The sequence below is a fragment of the Chelonia mydas genome, chromosome 17, assembly GCF_015237465.2.
Source record: "Chelonia mydas isolate rCheMyd1 chromosome 17, rCheMyd1.pri.v2, whole genome shotgun sequence".
Taxonomy (NCBI): domain Eukaryota; kingdom Metazoa; phylum Chordata; order Testudines; family Cheloniidae; genus Chelonia; species Chelonia mydas.
The window spans coordinates 10,091,570-10,117,905 of NC_051257.2; the positions used below are offsets into that span (position 1 = coordinate 10,091,570).

At 45.1% G+C, this 26,336-nt stretch overlaps 1 protein-coding gene and 1 long non-coding RNA gene across 3 annotated transcripts in view; both read right to left on the bottom strand.

Moving 5' to 3' along the window:
- MNT (MAX network transcriptional repressor) overlaps positions 1-15,279 on the bottom strand; it is a 76,144-nt gene extending 60,865 nt beyond the window's left edge. Inside the window, exon 1 of one of the 2 annotated variants that reach the window (XM_007057596.4) lies at positions 14,963-15,279. In XM_007057596.4, coding sequence (XP_007057658.2) covers positions 14,963-15,035 — 73 coding nt within the window. In that variant the 5' untranslated portion in view covers positions 15,036-15,279. The remainder of the gene's footprint in view (positions 1-14,962) is intronic. The other variant, XM_037880363.2, reaches the window with a different exon arrangement.
- Positions 504-14,950, bottom strand: LOC122463168. Its single transcript, XR_006286255.1, has 2 exons — positions 13,381-14,950; positions 504-9,820 (listed from the first exon to the last, which is right to left on the bottom strand). It is a non-coding gene; the product is annotated as an uncharacterized LOC122463168 (long non-coding RNA).
- Positions 15,280-26,336: the final 11,057 nt, after the last annotated feature.

Consider the following 26,336-nt stretch of genomic DNA (forward strand, 5'->3'; position numbering starts at 1 on the left):
AGTTTTTAAGCCTAACCTGGAATCAAGCCCACCTGACCCAACCTGCGCCCAAGGGGGTTGAGTTATTTTCCGACCTGGCTTGACCCCAACCATTCACCCCTTTATTCTGCACTGAAGTGGGAATCAAGAAACCTAGATTCTATCCCTGGCTCTACCTTCAACCTGCTCTGTGACATTTGCCAAAATCACTCCACCTCCGTTTTACCATCAGTAACATGGGGCTAATTATATTTATCTTCCTCTTCAAAGCACTTTGAAACTGATGGATGAAATAGGAGCTAAGTATTATTAGATGGTCAAGTCCATTCCCCCTAGGAAAGGCAGGATACTGTCATCTGATTTTACAGAGGCAGCTCTTAGGATCCTCAAAAATTCCAGCCTGGGCACTGAGGAGCCTGATTCATGTGGGAGGAAGAGCATCCCAGTTTCAGGAAAGTACCAAATCAAACATAAGATTGATGCTGTCCATGTGGCAAGCTGAAGGAGGGTTGTTTTTTGGGAGGGGGAGGAGGTGGGGGGAATTTCTGAGCAATGAGAGATTGAGGAGGATGCTGTCTCAAAAAAAAAAACCCTTCATTATATCAGAGCAAAATACTAAATCTGGTCTTGGCTGGAGGCACTGGTTCGAATGGAAGAGACCTTTCAATAAGCAAAGGACAGGCGCAAGACACATGGGGATAAAACTACACACCTTATGGTTCAATTTGCCTTTAAACTTTCCTATGGGCCTTTCACCCGTGACCGTTTTTATGCAGAATTATGACATACAGGCACAATCCTCACAAACTACATTCTCCACACAGCACACATGCACTCGGCACTAGCTCGTCCGCCACATGCATAGCATGAGGGTGAGTGCTGACCAGCTGCACTTGGCATCTGCCTCACTTTAGGCAAACCTTGAATGCCAGGGGTTATACTCTCCTGGCTCTGGGGCTCGCACTCTTCACTCCTTCCTCTATAAGAGATGCAAACGCCTTCCCCCCCATCTGCTTTCTATCGTCTATTCTTTGTCTCTGCAGTCATAGAGTCACAGATTCCAAGACCAGAAGGAACTATTGTGATCTAGACTGACCTCCGGTATAATACAAGCCACAAACTTCCCCCAATAATTTCTAGAGCATACATTTTAGAAAAATAACCACTCTTGATTTAAAAATTGTTAGTGATGGAGAATATACCATGACCTTGGTAAATTGTTCCAATGGTTAATTACTCTCACTGTTAAAAATGTATGCCTTATTTCCTATTTCCAGTTTGAATTTGTCTACCTTCAACTTCTAGATATTTCATCATGTTCTACCTTTTCTGCTAGACTGAAGAGCCCATTATCAAATATCTGATCCCCACGCAGGTACTTAGAGACTGTGATCAAGTCACCCCTTAACCTTCTCTTTGTAGCTAACTAGATTGAGCTCCTTGAGTCTACCACTCTTAGGAATATTTTCTAATCCTTTAATCATTCTCATGGCTCTTCTCCGAACCCTTACCAACATCTTTCTAGTATGATGTGGTTTGACAGATATCTCCAGTGTTGGGCTGGGCCTTCATTAACACAGCAAAAATGTGCCCACAGGAAAAGTACCAGCTGTTTCTTCTCCATCATTGTTTCCCCAGCTGTTGCTGATCCAAATACTTCACTCAAATTCCAGGCTGCTAGCAAGATGCTCTGTTCTCATTCCACATGGAGATGTGGCTACTGATACTGTATTATTCAAGTGAAAATAAATCACAGTCAATATCTCAGTATTTCCAAGATAGTCTTTCATCACAAAGGATGGTACCATGTTTCACTAGTTGTTTGTATGCAAATTGCCACTGAAATGCATCCACCTCTAAGGTGTGACACTGTCTGCCAAAGTGGTGGAAAGCTGAAATACTGGCAAAAGGGACCTGAGACAAATTACCACTCTTACGAATGTACTCTGGTATCTTTAAAGTCAGTCCAGAAGAGACAGGGCTTTGATTTATTATCAATCCATGATATCGTCTCCCACCCTGGAGCCCTTCAGAAACCCTTTTGCTGAAGCCCTGTGGTGTATTTCTGGGGAACAGAAAGGGACAGAGCCAGGAAGCAGCTATTTTCCACCGCAGCAGCTGAACCCCAGAGGATTTCGAAGTGGGAGTCAGTGACGCTTCAGCTGTGGGAAAGGCAGCCAACGATAAGCCATTTGCCCAAAGCCATGGAGGGAGTCGGCAGCAGAGCAAGGACTAGAACTCAGGTGATCCTGGCTCCCAGTCCTGTGCTCGGACACTACCACACTCTAAAGGACGAAGTCAAACCTGCTGGGATTTGAAAGTGTGGTTCTAGGAAGGGTAGGTATGCCTAGCTGATGCCCACCCCACAAAGCCATCCTTTCTAACTTTCTACTGAAGTACTGTTTGCTATTACAATTCAGGTGAAGAAGATTAGTCACCAGGCACTACTACCGCCAAAAAGCTTGAGTCCCTGTTTCCCCAGTCAGAAGAAATATGAGCATATCTGTGTAAGCAAATCAAATCAGTCTTTACGAAGAAAGGCCTTCTGCAGCATCAACTAAGAGAGGCTATTGGAGGTTTCACTATGACATGTTTATTTGAAACCCTCTCGGAAAACTAAGCAACACTCATAACCCAACCTAAATGAACAGAGAAGGAAATGACTGCAAGATCCTATAAGCTGCTAAGTGAGAGGAAGGGGCACACTTACTTTACCTTACTTTATGGGGGATGGACAGCTTGTTGGGCAGGGCATACCTCCCCTCACCACAATCACCAATCTACTCCTAAAACCCTAATTCAAGTCCAGGTGGTCAAGAGCTGGATCTAATTGTCCCTATGCATTGCTGAGTGGGGAAAAAAATAGAACACTTCAAAGGATTTGACATCTCAAAAGAGATCAGACAAAGTTCTACGAAACTTCCAGCTTCAGTTTCTAGGGTTTTAGGATGCACACAGTCAGCTGACATAGAATCTCATTCCTGACTGGATATAGGGCCCTTAAATTCAAAACCAAGGATGGGGTGGGAACTCAATTCAACACAGGTAGAAGGGAAAATCGTTTAACCTTATTCTCCCAAGGACTCTGTTAGGGAGATCTTACCTCAGCCTGGGAGGGGAGATTTCTAAATAAGACCCTCAGAGTGGTGTTATGTGAACCCCCAGAGTGACAGAGCCAAAGCTGGTCTTCAGGTAATAAAGAGATGCCCTTCAAGCTTAGCAGGGGTGTCTAACACAAGAGGCTTGGACAAATGAGATGCCGCTGGCCCGCAGATAACATGAGAGGTTCCTGGCCAGGCACAGTTGGAAGGAACTCAAGTTACAACATCACACCTGGCTTCAAAACTCATCCTTAAGTACACTTATATTTGCAGCCCTTTCTCTCTCAAAATGGCTTCTGATGATCTGCTTCAGGCCCTTGTGCCATCAGGTCTCCAATGCTGGCAGTTTCCCAAAGCAGCAGATCTAGAGCTTTGTCTGTTACGCTCCCATTTTGGGTTGGGGTGGGGTGTTTTTTTGTGTTATTTACATGTTAGTGCCTACTTGCCAAGAGAAAAACCACTCAGAGGAAAAAGAAGCCAAAAGGAAAGATCAGGGTTTATTTTTTCCCCGTTAGCCGTCATGACACAATTTACACAAAAGGTCTAATGCCCCTGCCTTCAAAGGGTAAGGCTGTAGAATAACCGAGCCCCTTTCCCTGGAGCGCACCAAGGGACCATCTGGCCGACTGAAATCGGCGGAAGGTACAACGGTATACAGAATCCAGATGCGAAAATGTAAAACTATGGCTTCAGCAGACAGAACAACCACAAACGGCACGTGATTTACTACTGCCTGCACTGCATCATATGATAGGCCCTTAGTCGTTTCTAAATAGGATGTTTTTTTCAGTTTTTTTTCTATTGGGCATCAGCTGCTTTTTTTGAAGGAATACCCAGAAAACCAGTTTATTCTTATAAGAAGCTATTTGTCAGCTGAATGGCTTCCATGCAAGACCCCGCAGCAAGATGGGACTTTTCATGGAATCCAGTCCCATGTTCTCTAAACAAACACTCACATGAGAGACTGTGAATTGCAAATTGGGATGGCTTGAGATCTATCAGAAAGCCTGTAGAAACCCAATGGAACTACAAACTATTTAAATATGCAGGTCAAATGTTAACTGTAAATCTGTGCTTACTTTAATAAAACTTATTTCAAAAGAAAATAAGAAAATGACTTGTTATAACAAAAATCCTTAGCACGTCTCTCGCCACTTCCAGCCAAGGATCTCAGATATGTAGATGAATTAAGCCTCATGATGCTTCTGGCAGGTAGGTGAATTAATATTTCAGTTTTAGAGATTCTGGACAGTAAGCCACAGGCTGGTTAAGTGACTTACTCAAAGTCACACTGAGTCATGGCAGCGCTGGAACTGTGTATTAACCATCTGTCTCTTTAAATGGTATATTTAAATGCTATTTTATGCAACACTAAGTACAGAGCATGCAATACCAGGTTTATTAGATTCCAGTTACAGAAGTACAGTTCATCACAGCTTACTGGTCAAAAGGCTGCAAGAGTGGGATTTGCAAAAGCAGTTAGCACTGGGCTAATTCTATTCGCACTAAAGTCAATGGGAGCACATGGAGTGCGTTTGAAATTTCCACTCTCATATTTGCAAACGAGAAGCAGCTAAGAATGTAAAGACGTCTACTTATCAAGGGACAGCACCCAAGCATTGGAGTCACCGGCCTTCACAGCTTCTTTGATATCAAGGGCTCCCCATGGTGCAACAAGCATCCAGGCTGTCTCCTAGTTCACAAGAACATCAATATTCATCTTCATGCAAGGGTTTTTTCACAGTCATTTCTAATAAACGGGATCAAAGAGGGAACAGGTGTCACACTGGGTGGTGCGCCCAGGCATCTGCTTAGCAAAACAGGGCCGTGTCCTCTTGTGGCACAATTAATAGCATCACTGCAACTCTTTACCTCCGTGGCATCTTCCATCAGCGGCTCAGGAAAGCTGAAAACTTGCCTGTTCCTCATGGAATTGACTTGATAAGAGCCTAAGTGGTCTGCTTACGGCCACGCTGACAAGAGCTCTCTCCAGATCAGAGTTAAAATTCTGCCGTATTGTTGCAAGCGGGCTTCCGGCACTGATTCCACGGCCAACAAGGCCAGTGTTATTTTTCAGAGAAAAAAGCTAACCCGGAACAGTGCACAAACCTGTTTGAACACTTCAAGCTGGATAGCTAGTAGCAGGATATTTTCAGGAGGAGGTCCTGGCCTGTAGAATTCTTTCCTCATTTGGTCCGTCAGAACCTGGATCTACCGACTGTGGGGGAAAACTGCAAGGCCTATCTATATCCAGGTTTCCACAAAGGGTGGCTTGAATGGGGTAGCAATCCGTTGACAAAAGATGATTTTAGTTGTGTAGTGATGGGAGAGACTTCTGAACCTTGAGCCATATGAATGCTCACAGGTGTATTTAAAGACTATAGAGGCTACCTAGAGTTCCAGAGAGGCATTTCTAACAAACTAGATGGATAGCTGGATGAAAGAATGAACTAAGGGGTAAAACCTAGATATCCTGTAATGGATGATAAACTCAAATGGGCCCTTTTGGACAACACTTTCCAACCCTATTTGAACGGTGCTGGGAGTGGTAGAGGGGATGTGGGTTTCATACCCACGAAACCACACAGTTTCCTAGTGCAGACAAAGCTCAATAAATTGCCTCCTCTAGTTAGTCAATAACATGGGTCTAACGGGACTCTCAGACATGCACAAAACTTCTTCCCCATACAGTCCAGGGAAACCAAGAATCACATTAGCAGCTTTAAACACAGCTGCTACTAGCATGATTTAGTCTGTGCCATGCAGAGCACCTCACAACTACGCTAACACATGGCACATCCATCCATCACCTTCCAAGGGGTTACTGCCACTTTGTAGGCTTTCACCGGGTGCCCTCAGATAAATATTTTGCTTTTTTAAAATCAGATTCTGCTAGTTTTACGAGGAAGATTCAGAAAGCAGAAAGGGGGGAGGGGTAGCAAGCCAAGAGATTCTAGTATTGTGCTCGGATTAATGCAAACACTGAAACACATCGAGGTTATTCCTGGTTTTGTAGGGACCTGTATGTTGTATTAGGGAAAAATAAAAATAGAGCATCAGAAGAATTATAGCAGCTTTCCTAACAAGCAGAGGAGTATGGTCAATGCAAGAGAGTGTGGACTCAGAAGCCAAACTCAGATGATCTCTCTCTGGATAGGTAAGAACTAGAAGAGACAGCTGCCCCACTTTGACTGGGACTGTCACAGATTTTTCCATTATATGACCCCCTGACACCTCTGTCCTTGAATGCTCTGTTCAACCCTGCTCCTTCCCCTTAACCCCAAGAGGAGAGAGTAGAAATAGAGGCGGTTCAGAAATGGGTGATGATTATGAGAGCAATGGAAAGGCTTCTGTACAAAGAGAGAGTGGGCTTGTTTCTTTTAGACAGAGAAATCACAGGGGATGTGTCAAAGGTACATAAACTAACAAATGGACCAGAGACAGTAAACTGGGAACGCCTATTCACTCTGTTTTATAATACAAAAACAAGGGGACACTCGACAGAACTGAAAAGCAACAAGTTGAAAACTTATCAAAGGAAAGCCTTTTGCTCTTTAAATGGGCATTGTCCAGGAGTCCCTCATAATTTGCATACACACACACTTAACCTGTGCAATTCACTGAAACGATATCACTGAGGCCAAGAGATTAAAAATAATATAGATTAGACATTATATGGATGAAAACACCTTAAAAAACAAAAGAACTCTAAACCTTTATCCCTCAGGGCATAAACGAACCATCTTCTGCCAAAGGTTAAGAATTACCTCCTCTATGGACAGGTGGTTCCTAATTGTCCACCACAAGATTTCTTACACCTTCTTCTGAAGTTGCTAGTACAGACTACTGTTAATACGGGATATTGGGCTAGGTGGACTCCTTGTCTGATCTGGTAAGATAATTCCTATGTTCCTGATGGAATTATGCAGGCACTTACTCGCAATTCATTCTGGGGAATCCCAAAATCCTGAACAGCAAGATTCAGTCTATGCAGAATGGTAAGTTTGAAGCATTTATAGAGCCCCATGCACAAAGTGTTATGAAAAAGCTATAAACGTGTGGGGGAGGGTTGGAGGCAGATGGTATCCTTCCTTTCCTGAGTTTTTCATAGCAGCCCAGCATATGCATCCATCAAACACTCATGTATAAAATACTAAGGCTCAGATCTGCTGACTTCAACAAAGCTACGCCGATTCATACCAGTGGAAAGTCTGGCCCCAGGTACATATGTAACTTTTCATGTACTTCAGGGGCCATCCAAAATGTAGGATATTTATCAGCACAGTATCCTGTGAGGTAGATAAATACTATTACCCCCATTTAACAGATAGGGAAACAAACATGCTGGGTGAAAAGCTGGCACCATTGAAGTCAAATGGGAGTTATGGCATTTGCTTCCACGGGGTCAGGATATCACCCGTGGAATTTAAATGACTTTCCCCAAGGCCACACAAGGAGACAGCAGCAGAGCTAGGAGAAGAAGCCAGGTTCTGGTTTCTTTTCTGCTCAGCCCATTAACCAACCGTATCTCCTTAGACAATGATCCAAAATACTTTCTTTTTAGTGTGTCAAACACAAACAAATTGTGAAGACAGCACCAGCTTGAGAGAAGGTTTAAATTCCAGCTACGCAGAGATACTCTTTTGCTCATCAGATCACCTGTCCTGATTAGCTGTACACGTTAACATGCTGTACTAGGTTTGCATTCATCATAAAGTTTAAAAAAAGAAAAAGGGTGAACACAACAGCTATTTAATCAAACGGTAAAGTAACAAGATAGGTCAGGGATATGAGAGGCAATTATTTTCTTGAAACCAGCCCGCTGTCAATTTATTCTGTGGTTTCAGCAGGCCTGTGCAGACTCATACAAGTCAAGCTAGTGTTTATATCAACAGAACTATGTCCACCTGCCATGCACCCGTTATGGCACATACCTCCTCCCTGACCACAGTGGAGCTCCAATGCAATTGAACTGGGAGCCTTTGAGGGAAGAAAAAAATAAAATCCCCACCATCTTCTTTGGGGAAGCACAGAGTCTAACCTCTGGAAAGAATCAAGCTGCTGCATGCAGCATGACTAATGACAAAGAAGGTGGCAAGGCTAGTGGTTAGAGTGGGAGACCGTGAAATCAAGATGCCTGGGTTCTGTGCTTAGTGTGCCAGCAACTTACAGTGTGCTCTTGGGCGTGTCACTTACAGGCTGATTTTCAGGGGGTGCCTGCAACTGGGAACAGGGGAGCTCAGCACTTCTAAAATTAGGCCATTCACCTCTTTGTGTTTCAACTTCCCCATCAGCAAACGAGGCATGCGGCAATCTTGAGCAACCCTACAATAACAATCCAGTGCATGCAACTGGCAATTAAGAGCAACACTACAACAACAAAGATCAAGACAAAAATAAATGCTAGTAAAGAAGCAGATATTTTTATTTTATGAAGCGTGTGTGTGTGTATGCAACTCATGGAGGGCTGCTGGACAATGTCCATTTAAAGAGAAAATACATGCACAGTTCCCACCTCTAAAACACAATCCCTTAATTATATTCTGATGTGTTACAGAGTCTGTGCTCCAACCTGAATGGAGATGGCAGTTTCCCACTTGTGCCATCTTTTGCAGACCCTGGCGCATCTTTTAGCAAAGAAACTTGGCACCTGTTTTAATCATGGTACAACTTTTAGATCCCGTATGCACTGGCGTTCACTCCAGAGGTCCCTACCTCATCTACACCGTGCTGTCGTATACCACTTAACAACATATTTAGGTCCTGTTTAAGCTGCTATTTGAAACCATGTTAGCATGTATCTGAGGCATACTAAAATATCATAGCACCCAAGCACTTTTCTAGTAAGAACCATTTTTAAACACAGTTTGATCAACAGACAAGGCATTACAGCCCACGTATAGAAAAATATTTACCATTTTGGGGCACTGGGTAACAACAAGGTAGTTTCCCAACTGGATTAGAAACTGTTTGGTTTTGCTGAGGAATGTTAACGTGGCTAATGGCATGGTTTTATCTCATCCCCGAAGGCAAGACCAAACTGTGTTATAAACACAATTCCCCAACACAGTAAATGTCCTAGTTTACCTGGGTCGTTAGAGAACTGAAGGAGTCGAACACCCAGGTTACCAGTTACGGTAAACAATCCCCTACCTGGTTTAGTTTTTTCTTCACATCTGAAAGGATGGAAGAGCAACAAAAAGCCACGTATGTCTGATAGAAAATGCAGAACAGCCAAGAGCGAAGGCATCAGTGTAACTTCTGCGGATACGAAATATTCTGGAAATACTTGAGCCAGCTTTACAAAACATTTGGAAGCCACATGTGTGATCAGGGGAAACCAGCTTTCTGAGATACACAATTAAACCAAAGAGACATGATGCTAAGGAGCTAGTACTGTTTCTGCTGTGAAACTGACAATGTTTTATGCACAAGATTTGACAGTGGCATGACAGTCCTACAAACACAGGATTTGCCATCTCAACTCAGACCACATAGTTCATTCCATCAAGCCTGGTATCCTACTGGCCTTTTCTTGATGCTTCAGAGGTCTCCTAAGCAACTGTTCAATGCAATATATGGGGTAGAGATCTCCTTCACACTTCTGCAGAGATCAGCTGACTCCCTTAAGAATGTGATTTCATGACTATTTAGCAAATGAAGCCTTCCCAGTCGTTCTTCCTTGCTGTAATCCCCAAAGTTTGAGAACACTCAAGCTGCAATCCACTAAGAGGGTCAATCTGGAGAGAAAAAAAATTACACACCAGCTGGTGATAGAAGCTGCTAGCCTGATCTCCCAGCAAGTCGAACAACAGAAGAACCATTGATCTCTTCACTGGATCTTACAGCTTCCTCTGTTTTCAAGCAGATCTTTTCCTCCTCAACCGTGACTCACTGCCAAGACCAGTCCGACCATCATGCCTGCCCAGATGGGTGAAGGTCACTGAGCCTCTGCAGGTGGGTGCACTGCCCTAGATAGAATTCAAACTGGCCACGCTACCTCCTTGGAATATTCTTCCACTTCCTGCTATAAAGAACTCGAGTGTTCAGCCAATCTGGATTTCTGGACTGGCTGAATGCATCGGCACCCTGTGCTTGAACCAAAGGCCTCGCCCAGTAGGCTGTCCATTGGCCTCTTCCATTCTCACTACCAGGGGTGAGAGTGGCGCCTTTGTAATTTTGTGTCAAAGAGAAAGCTACATGCTTTACACTGTATTAATATTTGTCCCCCTTGGTATCTCTGGTCCCAAGTTTGTGTTACGTATTTGGGTCAAAGAAGGATCAAGTGCTTTAATACTACTTCGTAATTCTCTGCCCTTTAGCACCCTCGGCCCAGGGACCTCAAAGCAGTTGACAGACACTAGTGAATTACGCTTCACAACACCCTTGGGAGGCATATCAGCACTGATAGCCCCATTTCACACATGAAGCACAGAGAAGTAAAGTCATTTGCCCAAACTCATACTGCACAAGTCACAGAGCCAGGTGCAGAACTCAGGTCTCCTGTTTGAACTGTAGATTTCCTGAGACAGCATATACTGTACCCTAGCCACCGTCTTCTCGCCAGCGAATCAACGTGCTGCTTTGCTCTTACATTGCACAAGGCTTGTATTGAACGGGGGAAGCAAAGAGATGTACCCCGTGCAGTAGGTAGTCACAGACAGTATGGAACCCTGGGTAACAAATACTGAAGTGAAAAGTACGACTGCCACACTTACCACGTACGGGGATCTCCAAAACCAGGACCAGCCTTACTTTAATCTTCCCCTCCCCCAAAATAATTCCTTCCCCCTTTACATTTAACATTTATATTGTGGAAGAGCCTGGAGGCCAACAGGTCGCTTGCCCATTGGGCCGAGTGCTGTACAAATACACAGAAAATGACAGTCCACGCTCTAAAGCATTAACTGGTGTCTGGATCTTTCCCCAGAGCAGCACAGCAAATGACACCCTGATCTTTACCCTGCTAGCTCTGTCAAATGAACAGTTCCATGTTAGAAACATGATAGTCTCGCCAAAAAAAAAAAAAAAAAAAAAGAAACTCTAGCAGGGGGGACTCTGAGAGCAGTGATTTCTTCCCATCCAGTTCCATGGCTGGGTGGATGCATAAGGAGCCGTGGCAGAAAGTTTTCTCCCTCTCCGGCAATGGAATGAGAGGGAGAGCAACATGGTCTATGAATTTGGAGTTTGCCCTGGACAGCTGGGGCTCCCGAGCAGCTTCCTGCTTCGCTTTCCCACAAGGCCAGTACATTCCAGTCTGTCCCTGCTAGAGCAATATCAAACCCCAACAGCACTGGCAGACACTCTTCCGGGGTCTTCCTGATTCCAGTGTCAGCCCCACACGTTTGCAGTTGCCCCAAATATTTTTTCTTGCCCATCGCTTCACCTATGTCACTCCCTCACCTTTGAGTTGCTCAACTGTTTCCTCTTGCCCCATATATCAAGTCCATACAACTTGCTGTCTCCTTTGAGGCTGTACACCAGACAGTTACTACCCATTTCTCTGACCTGGTCTCCTTTCACATCGACTCTCCCCTGCCACACGCCCTCCCTACTTTGCCAGCATTGAGACCTCCTCTCAGAGCACTAGTAGTAAATATTTCTAGTATGGTAGCATCCAAAGAGCCCACTCAGAATCGGGGCCATTGTGCTGAGTGCTGTACAAGCAGGGGGAAAAAAGAGACAATCCTTGCACGGAAGGGTCTACAAACTCAAGAAAACACCCTGGCGCCTTTTTCCTTTGTGCTTGGTTTGCCACCTCACCCTGCTCTAGCCCCTCCTCAAACTCAGTTCTGCCAGGAAGCCTATTTTTAACAAAAGTCCCCTGCAGCTAGCAAGCTGTGCACAAGCCTGGCTGACCCGAGCCATCCTTGTGCCTTCTCTCTCATGCCGCTGCCACCTGCTTGTGGGTGTTCGTGACCCTCACTTGTTGCGTCATGCTGAACTCACTTTGCCAGCCACAGCTGAGGCCATTCCTCTACTTGTTCTGAGACTGGCCTCCCACATTTCTGGGTGCCTGAAAAATAACCATCTTCTCGAGAGGTGGTTTGCGCAATGAACGGCACAGCCTGACACCACGTCTCACATATTTAATCTCCTCTATTTCTAGAGTGCATTTGGCGTGCAGCTAAGAATATTAACACTAACTAACCAGTGAGGAAGTCTGAATATGGAGACTGTAAACCATCACTGACTTAAATGTACACACGGATTTTTTAATTCACCCTAAAACTGTACTGCTCCAGGATGCAGGTACAACTCCCGGCCTCAGCAATGACGTTAGCACTTGCTCAGGGAGGAGAAGATATGTTAGCTCACAAGCCCACAGTGACTATTTTCCCTTCTTAGTTAACCAGAAAGCTGTCTGCCCTTTCATGTCTCCAAGCTGCCTTTCTTCACAACATCCACTATGTCCTGCATGACTCATCAGTGAAACAATAGATTTTCAGCTCCATCCCACAGCAATGACACACAAAGAGAACTGTTCCTTCTTGCTTTTGCAGCAGGTACAGTAGTGTCACTGAGCTAATGCTGCATTAGAGCTCCAGCAGCCTAGAGAACATGCACATAAAATGAATAAATAAAAAGGGGAATCCCAAAATTCTACTGCAATATGTTCAAGAACCTTGGCTTGAGAATAATTAACTGAAAGCCACTAATTGAATTAATACATTGCTAATCTAACAACACACACACACTTGATCTTCTCCTTTTGAAAAGGTTACACACATTGTTATACAGGAAGTGAATTATATCTGGGTTAAGGTCAATGACGAATACAGAGGTCCATCAGGAAAGGTGGCATTCTTGCCAAGCATCAAGTACCATCTGCATCTACAACTATTCTACCATGTGATTAAAAATGACAGGTCGGAAGTGGAGCTGCCCTATACTACCTCATACAGGAGGTCTCACCCTGCCCATACCCTCCTGCATCCACTATCATGAATGCCAGTAAAGGCCCTGAGTTCAGTTTTGACTATGCTCATCATGATGTAGGCCCAGGTCTGAAGTTCAATTAGAATGAGATTTCCACACCCATTCAGCCAAAAATATCCCCACAAAGGAAGAGTTGTACATGTACACACACAAAATCGTCATCAGCCACAGGAAGACGATTTTAAAACTATCATTAAAATTGATCAAAAACACTGAAGGAGCCTCCCTGCAAGCAAGTGGGAATTGCTAGATCAGATTGATGCACTTAGGGACGGGGTCTGCCTTTGTGTGCGTTCGGCATGCCTAGCACAATGGATGCCACCACAATATAAGAAATTAAATAATCAAAACATATACACACGTTGTTATCTGCAGGATGAAGATCACATGGTGGGGGGGGGGGGAGTGTGAGAGAGATGAGCTGGAGGGAAAATACCGAAGTATAGTCCTTGCTGCCCTATTTTTATCCAGTTTAGACTATAAACCCCTTGGGGTGAGGACTGGTTCTTCCTGCATCAGAAGATGCACTGACAGACATATTTTGCACTTTACATTTTCAAAGCCCTGCACCAACATTAATTAGCAGATGATCAGTGGGGGGGGAAGGCAGGGGGGAAATATTCTTTAACCCCCTGCACTTCTGATCTCCCCAGCTCCGACTGGTAGAAGCCCTTCCCCCACCCAACCACACGCTCTGTTGTAAGAATGAAAGTGCAGCTGTGAAGCAACCCAGCAGAAGCCCCAGAGGGAGTGTCCCCGGCGCACGTGGTAGAGGGCGGGGCTTGACACGTCATCCTCCCCAATGGAACTAACTAGTTTGGAACGCAGCAACACGCTACATTCCAAATGGGAGAGGAAAGCTACAGCCCTGCCTTTGCCTTGGCCCAGATCCTTCCCCACAGATGGAATCAAGGTCGCACGAGAGCACGGATCTCCCCACCCACCCCCATCACACCACTGGCTTGGGGAGGGGGGGAACCAACCCAAGGTTCCCCTCTGCACATTTCCAGGAAGGCAGAACACACAAAAAAGGAGGGAGGCGGAACAGTGGAGTGTATCATATGACACTCTATGTCATTTCATTATGCAAAAGCAGCCTCCCCTCACTCAGCTCTGCTGGAGTACTGCCACCGCCCTAAGATCTGAAATACAGGAGGAGATTTTCCCCACAAGGAAAAAAAAAACTGTACACGTTACATACATTAATGACCACTGTAAGAATTCAACCGCAAAGCAAATCGCAGGCAGGTTCTGTGAAGACAGCCGGGGAGGGGTGGGGGTCATCTTGGCGCATAACTACCCCCTCCCAACCCACCAGCCCAGACACACTATAATAATGATTAAAACGCTTTAGGTTTTGAACCAAAAAAAAAAAAAAAACAGGCTTCGACTGCTTTGACTTTTTGAACATGATCGTTTTCACCCTTTCAGCAAAGAAAAAAAAAGTGCATTTTGCAGACTCCCATCCAAAGAATAAGAGTCTCTACATTGCACACACATATGGATGAATGAGAGAGAAAAAGGGAGACAGCGTTAATCTCCCGAAAAAGAGGGCTTTCCGATCGCCTACAGGCATGTGTCAGCACATCGCTACTAAACGCTCAACTCCAACAAAAATTAAGACTGCCTGCTTCAGAGGCGACGGGAAAGGCTAAAGGGAGACCGATTTAACTCCAAGCCCCTTTGCAAACATTTATTTTAATTCAGAACATCATGTACTGGAAACCATGCTTTTTTCTTACAAAATCAGCTTTGAAAGCGGTGTACCCTCCTCCACCCGCCTAAGACACAGTCAGTAACACACAGTGCAGCGACGGGTGACTGGAAATCAGGCTGCTTTCTTGTAAAAATAAAGACTATATTTTTTTCCAGCTTTTGGAAAATGGTGTCCTGTGTCTTTAAACAGCTCTAATTCCGATTTTACATGCTGTCCCCCCCCTTACCACGTGTTTTCTGTTGTTGCTGGGCTTGCCATTCCAGAAATCTGGCCGCTTCCAAAAGCGTCTCAATGCTCATCTCTTGGGTTGCCTTTCAGTGGAGGATCCAAAATCCTGGAGACTTTAAAAAAAACAAACAAACCGGGGGTTCCTTCTCCTTTTCTTCTCCCAAGTAAAAATGCCTAATCAAACCACCCCCCGCCCCGATCCCCTGCGAATCTTCCAGACAAGAAAAGGGTTTGCAACAAGATGGCGATGAGTATGTAACAGAAACACAACAAGAAAAAAGGACTAACACTGCCCTCAGCTACTATACAGACAGCTGCAGACAAAACCCAGCCTGGATCTTTGTAGGTCACTGGACTGGAACTCGTCAATGCCATTTTGCAGGGGTGGAGTTTAACCATTGCTGTTTTGAGTGAATCCTCTTTACACAGAGGGAGCAGATCTGCCAGAGCTCTTATTTGGGATCAGTTTTAACCATGTTGGGGTTTTTTTTAATGTCTCCTTTTCTCGACAGATTTATTTTTGCTAGTGTGTATTTTAGTGAGACATTTAAAATGTCATCTGCCATTCAGACTGGCATAGATAGACAATATCTTCATGGAACTTTATTGTAACTTGGACTTGTTTGAGATAGTTTAAAAACTATCTACAGCTTAATCCAAAAAGACTCTGTCCCATAAATTAGACGGGTTTGGTCTGATTTTGAAGGGTCATTCAGGGAATTATAATAATTATAGATGGAAAAAATTAGGTCATTTTGCTTTCTGTTCTCTTTCCCAACCCACTGCTACTGCAGTGTTGTTGCTCACACATCATTTCCAGTCGAATTAGCCTGTCATTATTATTATTTATTGGGACCTGATTTTTCAGAGGTGTTGAGTACCTCCAGCTTGCGTGGACTTCATCTGGACTTTCGGGTGCTCAGCGCTACTGAAAACCAGGCCCTAAATAGCTTACGCAAATTAAACAGTCACCTGGTATTTTATTAACACAAACCGATCTTGGAACTCTGATTTTTGTGCAGATGTCATGAATTATTTGGAAATACCTCTATTAACTCTCCAGACAACTCAATATAAATGACAGATCTTTAATAAAAACAGATAAACATGACAACGTTGCAGTTACTGATTCTGCAAGATGGCCTATGCCAGGACAGGGACCCACCTATCAGTTTGCAGAACCAGGTCCCTAGAAAGGGAAAGGGTACTGTATCATCGTATCAGTATGTACTTTTCAAATATTTAACTTATTATGGGATTTTACAAGGAAATGGAAACAAGACAAAATGTTATCACAAATATTGATATAGGCCTGTATATATTACTGAATACAAATGAGGTTCCATGCATAATACAGGACAAGCTAAATAAACTATGTATACAAATAGCGATGGAAAAGGCCTCTTCCATCATTTAGTTGACCCCTTGTTGCCACCACAGGATTGCTCCTTGCAGCACAGGCTGGTAAGTGTCATTTGTACACAACTGTGCACAAATGCAGATTAAGGCTACTTCAGGTGTTTCTGCTGAGGAAAAAACAAACTCTGCAGCATTTATTTTTTACAAAGACATCAGCCTTGTTTTCAGTTGCACTGTGTCAGTTCCTTTTACTTTGTTCATTCCTGGGGAGCAAGGACGCCTCTTGCTTTCAGATAAGCTTTGCCCAGAGTGAGAGAGAGGAAGAGACAGCCCTGTGATCCCAGTGTATTATTATTTTGAATTAAATGATGTCTAATAAGGTCTAATTGCAAGGGAATGAGGGAGGGAAGTTAGTTTTCTGTGGGATGCAGGAGGAGGGATAATCCTGTAGCCGGGTTTTCCACCTGGTCCTCCCCCCGCAGTGCGTTTGCATCCTATTAAAATATGTCATCCTGTCCTGAGCCAATCCGCTTGGAAAACAACAAGGCATGGAGCAACTCCACATGGGCACCCTGCTCCGTCTGCCTCCGACGGCGTCTTCTTTAAAGGGCCAGCCACCCTTGGAGTTTCCCCAGCAGCCATGAACAGTGCACTGGAGAAGGAGGAGGGCACATTACCCCCGGTGAACCCTGATGGCTGCTCCTCCGTCAGTGTGCCACTGGGAGAGGGTTTTTCCTTCCCACGCTCCCGGTACAGAGATGCGCAAAATCATGGAGTATAACGGGGGGAGGAAGAGGGATGGACGAATAAAACCACCTGCACTGGGGTCAGGAAACAAAAATCCTAAAATGAACACAATGAACCAGTGAAACGTTTTATCAAGGGTCAGAAAACTGCAGGCTACAGAAAACCCTGCATATTTCCAGGAGGGGAGGTCTCTGCGTCCAATTGGCGCATTGCATTCATTCGTGAGCAAAATGAATTGCCTCCAATCAAGGGCATCCGGCAGACAAAGTACAGGGCAGACTCCTGCCACGGTCTCCTGGCCGCACCTGATACCAGGTGCTCAGAAGCTGATGCAATCCTGAGCCCCTAAAAATTCGGGGCTTTACAAGAGCCTGCCTAGTACAGGACACCGTAGTCTGGGGGGATGTGCTTAGTACGCTTGATTTTGGCTGATACCGGAAGCATTATCGCGGGGGAGTCCTTTCGATCTTAGGTGATAAGACATTGGTGCATTTTCCGGTACACCGCAGGGCGTCTTATTTTGGGGGAAGGAAGGGGTTCAGCTCAGCTGGGTGGATTCAATTTGGTTATAAATGGATCCAGGGAAAGGTACGGTGCAAGGTGTATTAAACTTGGGGCCGGGTCCCTTTTATTGTGGGGGATCGGAAAACCAAGTAAAGAGGCAGGCACCTCACACTACAGGGCAGGGTTTATGATCCTTGGGCGGGAGGATGCATTTGATCGGAGGTGATCAAACATCGATGCACGCCGCAGCGCCGGCGTCAATGTGATGCCTTTGGTTTGAGGGGCGCCCAGATATTGAAATCCTTCCCCCCTACACACGGTGCTGGGCATGATTCCCGACCCCTGAGACGGTAAGGTGCACAGAAACCGATGCAGTCTCCCACGCTCCTTATTCATTTTGCGCGTGGATCTCTCTCCTCTGCATTTGGATGATTAAGAAACGAGAAGACAGATCTTGCTGGTGGGGGGGGGGACTGAAGGAGGAGGGTGTGGTGAGCAAAGAAGAGGCCCGGCAACATCTTCTGCGGCGTTTAATCTTGCACACTAAATCAAGAAAAGCAACGTGGAGGGAGGCGGAGCTCCAGGGATTACACAAACCGCCTGATCTTGCAGGGGGTGGGAGCGGGAGGCGGAGCTCAGTCACCCCGGACAGGATAATCTGTCTAGTCATGGCTTGCTCTGGGCAAGCCTGCTCCTTAAAGGGACTTCGCACCATTTCTGCAAGGGCCCCCGCCGGGGAAACACGTGAGCCAGGAGTCCACTACGTGACAGACAAGGCAGGGAGGTTTGAGCAGCACACAGGAAAATGGAGCTGGCCCTGCCCATGATCTGAACACAGGGAGTTCCCTGCTGTTATTCATCACTTCAGGGGAAAAAAAAAAAGAAAAAAAGCTAGGAAAGCAGCATCTAAGCGCCACACGTGTAAAAAAATCTTTCAGCACCAAAGGGGAAGGCTTAAAAATAAGGGCCTGATCCTGCAAAGCACCGGTCACTCAGCTCCGTTTGTCTTCAGTGAGAGCTGCAGGATGCTCAGCGCCTCTGAAAATCAGGCCCTAAGAGCCAGATCCTGCAAAACTGAGCGCCTCCTGAGCACCTGACCTGAAGAAGAGCCCTGTGTACGCTCCAGCGCTTGTCACTCTCACCAGCAGAAGTTGGTCCAATAAAAGATATACCTCACCCACTTCTCTCTCATATATCCTGGGACCGACACGGCTACACCACCACTGGACCCAACTCCCATGGCAGGCTCGTATCGTAAGTCTCTCTCATGGCAGCTGAGGGGCTCAGCACCTCTCAGAAGCTGCTCAGCACTTTGCAAGACCAGCCCCGAAAGGAACGCTGGCTCCAGCTGCCCCTTCGCAAAGCAACTCAAACAGTCCCTAGTGGATAGGATCTAATGCTCAAATAGATTAATATTTAAATTGAATTACAACTATACTCAAAACTGTGCAATTACAGTAACAAAGGGGAAGGGACGAGAAATGGGGAAAGAACAAAAGGAGAGAAAAATGGGGATAGGATCAATAAAGCTACTCCCTGCTGAATGAATGGAACTGGCTCTGTGATATGGGGAAAGTGGTGGACAGGATATACCTTGACCGTATATTCTTGCCAGCAAGTTAAAGTAGTATGGATTGGATGAAGGGACTATAAGGTGGATAGAAAGCTGGCTAGATTGTCGGGCTCAACAGGTAGTGATCAACGGCTCGATGTCTAGTTGGCAGCTGGTATCAAGTGGAGTGCCCCAGGGGTCGGTCCTGGGGCCAGTTTTGTTCAACATCTTCATTAATGATCGGGATGATGGGATGGATTGCACCCTCAGCAAGTTCGCAGATGATACTAAGCTGGGGGGAGAGGTAGATATGCTGGAGGGTAGGGGTAGGGATAGGGTCCAGAGTGACTGAGACAAATTGGAGGATTCGGCCAAAAGAAATCTGATGAGGTTCAACAAGGACAAGTGCAGAGTCCTGCTACAGGCTGGGGACCAACTGGCTAAGCAGCAGCGCTGCATAAAAGGACCTGAGGATTACAGTGGAGGAGAAGCTGGATATGAGTCAACAGTGTGCCGCAGTTGCCAAGAAGGCTAACAGCATATTGGGCTGCATTAGTAGGGGCACTGCCAACAGATCGAGGGAAGTGATTATTCCCCTTTATTCAGCACTGGTGAGGCCACATCTGGAGTACTGTGTCCAGTTTTGGGCCCCCCACTACAGAAAGGATGTGGACAAATTGGAGAGAGTCCAGCGGAGGGCAATGAAAATGATCAGGGGGCTGGGGCAAATGACTTATGAGGCGAGGCTGAGGGAACTGGTCTTATTTAGTCTGCAAAAGAGAAGAGTATAGGGGGGATTTGATAGCAGTCTTCAACTACCTGAAGGGGGGTTCCAAAGAGGATGGAGCTCGGCTGTTCTTAGTGGTGCAGATGACAGAACAAGGAGCAATGGTCTCAAGTTGCAGTGGGGGCGGTCTAGGTTGGATATTAGGAAAAACTATTTCACTAGGAGGGTGGTGAAGCACTAGAATGGGTTACCTAGGGAGGTGGTGGAATCTCCATCCTTAGAGATTTTTAAGGCCCGGCTTGACAAAACCCTGGCTGGGATGATTTAGTTGGGATTGGTCCTGCTTTGAGCAGGGGGTTGAACTAGATGATCTCCTGAGGTCTCTTCCAACCCTGATATTCTATGATTCTAATGATGTCTTTCCCGTGATTGGTGTGAATGTCGTGTCAGTGAAAGGTATTGGGGCTTGGCAACCCTGGAGAATAAAGTCCTTTGTCTACAGTACAGGTGCAGCACGTGCAGTGCGAGCTCACTGCATTCTGTCCTGCCTTTGTGGCTCAACTCTGACCTGGTGAGACCAGCTCTAGCTGGTGAGAAGGCAGCTGAGTCCTCAAGGCCTATTCAGTCCTTGGCCTCTTCCATAAGAATGCCAGATACTGCGAGCTGTGGTTATAGATTTATGAGACTGGTTAAAATCAGATCTATATCTTTCCAATCAATCTGTAAAGAAATATATCTGGGTTTCTGGTTGTGTTGCGTTGCTGTGCTCCCTCTACCCACCCTGAAATTTTACGTGGGGCTGCTGAGTCCAATAGTGTGTATATTGGTCCAGCTTTTTAGGCACTGGGTCCCGGATGTGGGCATGTGATCAGTATCATTACGAAAAAGAGTGTGCTGCACTGCCTTGCATATTTGGTGTCCCAGGTGACTGCTTGAACCGTATAATAGAAGGCCCAGTTCTCAGGGAAGGAAGGGTAACAGACACAAAGGCTTCCACTGAATAGGAGTTAGGTGCCTAAAAACCTTTGAGGATCTGGTCCAAAGACCTGAAATCCATTGCCCTTGTAAGAGAAATGTCTGATCTCTAAACAAAGGGTTGTTTGAACTATTAGCTTCTTTGCAATAAATAAAATTTGGATAATCACAGAGGTGCCCACAGATCCACGCCTACAGCCTGAGGCCATGATTGCAAAGAGAAAAGCAGTTTAGGAATCAGTGTTGGTAACAATAAGAACATTATATTTATATGAAAAGTCCAACAAATCCTTGTCTATGGCATATTGGAGGTCTCCCCTCTCCTGTGCTGAACACTTCTCAATGATCAAAATAGAGTCTGGGCAAATATTAGAGCCAAATAATAATACCTAATTTGTATTTCTCTAGCACCTTCCAGCTAAAGGTTTGAAAGCACTTTACAAATGTTAACATTATAAGTCTCACAGCACCCCCTTGAGGTAGGTCTGTTAAATATTATCCTTATTTTATAGCTAGGTGATCTGAGACAGAGAGATTAAGTGATTTGGCCAAGGTCATGCAGAGAACCTATGGTTGATCAAGGAACCGAACCTACATCTGCTGACTCCCAGTGCTGTCCTTTAACCGTCCTGTTATTTTTATGAAGCGTTTGGGGCAGAACCATTGAAGACTAACGGTCAGGTCCAAAGCCCACGGAAGACAATGGGTTGACTTCCCCTGAGTTCACAGGGCTTCAGATTAGATTTCAAAAAGAATAGAAAGGGGAAAGTTTAGCAAGGGCAACATTATAGCGTGCAACACTATACAATTTCAACCCAGTCAAAATCATGATTTTCCAAAAGTAAAGCTTGATGGGAAAGTTGGGATTTGATTCAGTGGCCCAGAGGCGAGATTTGCAGCTCTCTCTTTCCTTGTTGCCCCAAGCCCACGGCAAAAAAGTAAAATAACAAGACATGAATTCATATTTAAGAGAGAGACAAAGACTAATACGTACAGTGGTAATGTGGCAACTAGAGAAACCTTGGGCAATTATCAAGCCTTCTGAAATTCTGCTGACCTCAATGGAGCAGTGTTGATCTCACATACCTTTAGAGGAAGTGCAAGATTTCTTTCGAAACAGAAGACAGTTTCTCCAGTCTATTGTCTCTTCCTCTGGCCTGTTCTCTCCGCCAGCACTCCCTGCTACTCCTAATCCGAACCCCGTCCAGGACATTGATGAACAAATGGGTGCCATGGGGATGCAGGGATGCTGAATGTGTGACTTTAGGCCCAGCTCTGTATTGAAAGTGCATCTTTTTACAGCCGGGCTGGAGCTGGTTCCTTGAGTCTGTAACAAACAATGGCCATATGGCATACGGACACCATGGCCATCAGTAGGAACTGAACCGAGAACCTTCAGCACCACAAGCCTCTAGTTTAACAGCAGCTGGTTGAGTCAATGGATGTTGACCCCTCCCATGTGATGGGGTATAACTTTTTGTAATCCTGTGCCCTGTGACTGAAGCCAGAGAATACAGACCAGTCTCTTACTAGCTCACCCTTATTACATCTACCACTCAAGATAAAGGTATGAGCTCCTTTAGCTGTGAGATTATAAAAGGCTGTATAGAGGCCAGGCCCAGGAGCCATGATCACACACTCTGGACCACTGTATTGTAAATCAACAGTAGGGTTAACCATGCCCTACTAACACATTTTTAAATGTGATTGTCCTTGTCCACCCTAAGGACAGAATTGTGTTTAAGATCATGGTAGCTAGCATGTTTTTTAACATGATGCCTTTTCACGGCACAGACAAGGGCTAATGGTCCAGTGCTCTAGACTTTTCCTTAAAAACTGGTTAACCCAAATCACCCACCAGTGCAAACTGGCAGTGTCATCCCCTTGTAAGGAAAGAAAGGAAAGATCTACACCAGATGCATCCCCAGACAGCAGCAGCCAAGTCCTGGAAACCTCAAGAAGTTTTGTTTAGTTTTTGGAGGAAGGAAGCTCACTGGCAAATTCGAATATCTGGACTACCTTCCTCATCACCTCTTCACCAATATACTGAACCACTTTGGCATCAGAGCTGCTTTGACCTCTCAAACCATCTGCAATCTTCATAACTTGGCACTTTTCAACTACAAGGTGTTGTAAAATGCTAATTAATTTATCTTCACCATTATTAAGGTAAGTGTGATTATCTTCATTTTATAGACAGGGAAATCAAAGTGCAAATGGATAAAGTGTCTTGTCTCAGGCCACCATCAGAGCTGAGACTTCAAATGCTGAAGTCTTTTGTCTTCAGTTGAGGTCCTCTTGTGTGTTTTTTTTTTTTAGGGAATCCTGTATCTGAAATTTCATTTCAATGATTTCCTCCATCCGCCATCATGCAATATTTCTGAAGGACCCAGGATTTCTGTAGAGGCCATGCTCCAAATAGATCATTTACCTCCTTTGGTGTTATTAATTTGGGCCAATAAAAGGAGTAGAGAATTGTAATATAACTCATCTCTTTGTCTCAGAGACTCTTAATAGGCGTATGCATCACATAACACAATAGCACATGCAGAACAAAAGCCCAGTTATTTGGTGTTGCAAACAAAGAATTCCATCAGAATTTCAGATGACAACATAAAGGCAGTGATTAGCAAGCAAAGCTTTCAATTTAGCATGGCTCTCTGAGGAGGGAGAGAACCAGATTGCTCAGTTCTCTATGGTAATGTAAAGGAGAAGTTTTAAATATGCTGTGTGAAAAAAAAACAACCAATAACAATTTTGCCCTTCTATAACCCCTTTCACACGAGGGGCCAGATCCTGTGTTGGTATAAATTGGGATAGCTCCAAGTCAATGGAGTTATTCTGATTGACACTAGCTGAAGATCTGGCCCAAAGCACTTCACAAAAATCTAGGCTTTTGTAATAACAGTCTTTCTGACAATATAGCACCATATAGAAACGATACCGTTCAATCTAAATAGGACTGTGTTTAATTAAACACCAGCCATTCCTTCTGCAGACCTTGCAACCCGAACACTGCATCATTGCTTTAGTGTACTGGAGCCAGAAAGCGGAACTGACCAGAAATTAACTATATAGACAAGTGAAATTAATAAATCTTCCTAATCACAGCTGCAGGTGTGTGCGCCACTGTGACCCAGGCTCGCTTGTTATTGATCATGCTCTGGAGGAATGGAGCCATATAATCCCCACTGGGGGAGTGGACTGTAAACGGTGCCCCTACAGTGCCCAGGCCTCAGAGGCGCTCCCTGCTGGGGGTGTTAGTGGGGGCACATACAGAGGGCTCTAATATGGTGCCGTGCTCTGACTGCCCTGTGTAGACCCTGCTGGTACCCTGTAAAAGGTACCTAAGTCCACAGGACGAGGTAACGCAAACAAGGTATTTACAGCATGCTAGCAGGTCTACACAGGGCACTTCAAGCACAGCACCATGATAGAGCGCTTTACACACACTCCTCTAATGTGCCGGGGCTTTGCCACTGTGCTGGGCTGGGCCCGTGCCGACAAGCTCTAAGTAAAATTGCCCAAATTTTGGTGCAGGCAACAAATCTGCAGCCCAAAAAGTCGTCTGTCACTGACTCCAGATCTTTTGTCACCGAGGCCTTCCAGATGTAGCCCATCTGGTGAAAAATCATTGAGGTTGGCAACGCTGCTCCAGCTGCATAGAGCTACAGCTCATGTTCTGTCCCAGGGCTGCAGGGGCTGAGTGGGACTTTCCTTGCAATTGCTCACCCTGGCTGCTGGGAGACCTGTGTTGCTGGGCAAGAAACTGACAGGAAGAGGTATGTTTCTGCTGTGCTTTCAATAATCCCTCTACTGGCATCCAAGAAATGAAGAGGAGGAAGCATCTGACTCAGATGCACGGGGACAAGAAACTAAAATGGGGTAAGGGTGGAAGGAGTAGATTGGGACAAGGATTTGGGGGGACTAGGACTGGGGCTGAGAGGAGTGTGGGTAAGACTGGGATGAAGCAGCGGCAGGGGGGATATGGGATGGACACCTGGATGAGGAGCTGGTGGGGAGAAGGGTTTGGGTCAGGGACAAACTGGAGGGGATACAGGCTTGGTGGGAACAGAGGCAGATGAGTCTGTGACCACTAGAAAACACTCCCCTCCTGAATCTGGGATGGAACCTGAGATTCCTGACTCTCACCTTTCCCCTGTTGTCAGCAAATATCTGTGAAACCCACTGGCAAAATGTGTGGCTGGTCCACACAAAGGATGACAACCTACTCGAGTTGTCAGTTACTCAACTAGCTTAAGTGGCACAGGTCTGTGCTGTGCGTCTAAGAGTTTCAACCCGATGAGGGTGTCAATATGATTCCACATGATGGAATTTTCAGTTTGCTTTTTAGAACACCTAGGAATTTACACACACACACAAAAACTACATTAAAAGAATATTATTGAGTTTGCAAAGTCAAATACTCAGTGGTTACGAAATGCCAGGTGGGGAACTGCACGGAGTCATTAATGTCAAAAGTGTACATTAATTTTGGGTGCCCAATTTCAGATACCTGTGGTATGACTTTTTGGGGAACTTGGGATTATACAGCACTCAAGTACAATTCCCATTGACTTCAGCTGCAGCTGTGAGTTTTCAGCATTTCTGCAAATCAGAGCCCATGGTGTCAAGTCAGGCACCAGAGAATGAAAAACACACAATTAGTGACTACCTGTGAAAAGTTTGTTTTAGTGACTTACTCTAACATCGTACAGGAACTCTGGCAGAGACAGGGATAGAATCCAGTATTCAGCTGCCTACCACAGAACTATCCTTTCTCTTCCTGCAGTCCCCTGCCTCATTCATTACACACCTTCCAACTTTTGCAACAAATGAAGCATGGGTCCTATAGACAAGAATCTTTCCTTACTCAACCCTGATTCATCCCTGAACAGGTCCATCCTGTGCACTGAATGAGGCAAGGATCCTATGGAAAAAATAAAGTGATCACGTAATTAAAGACTGAATCATCATGCATATGTGCACAACGGAACTGAATTAAGGCTACAAAGGCAATGTTAATTCTGGCATTTCTTAATTTGTTCTTTTAACATAGTTTTTTGTGTATAACGTCACATCCAAAACAACTATATTTGGCGAGTCCCAGCAGAGAAGCCAAGAAGTGAATGGTCCCTGAGAGTCAGACTTGAAGCACATTAGCAAGGCATTATGAGGGAAAGTGTACAATTCCTGCTACCTGTACTGACAAGCTGAGAGAAGCGAGAAATAGAATTTGTCAGTCTCAGGCAAAATCATCTGTTTCACTTTGAGTTGCTACAATGGGGCTGTAACCTAGTGGCAATAGGCCTATCTATGTGACTTTATTCATCTGAAAATTCCTCCTCAAACTCCCTCTCTCTTTTCTTTTTTATACACTACTTCTAATCCTCTATATCACGCACCCAAATGTTCCTATATATGGCCTTTTTCAGGAATGGATAGCTAATCTGTTATCAAATGTTGTGGTTTACAAATAATACCAGGTATTGCGAAAGGCATAATTTG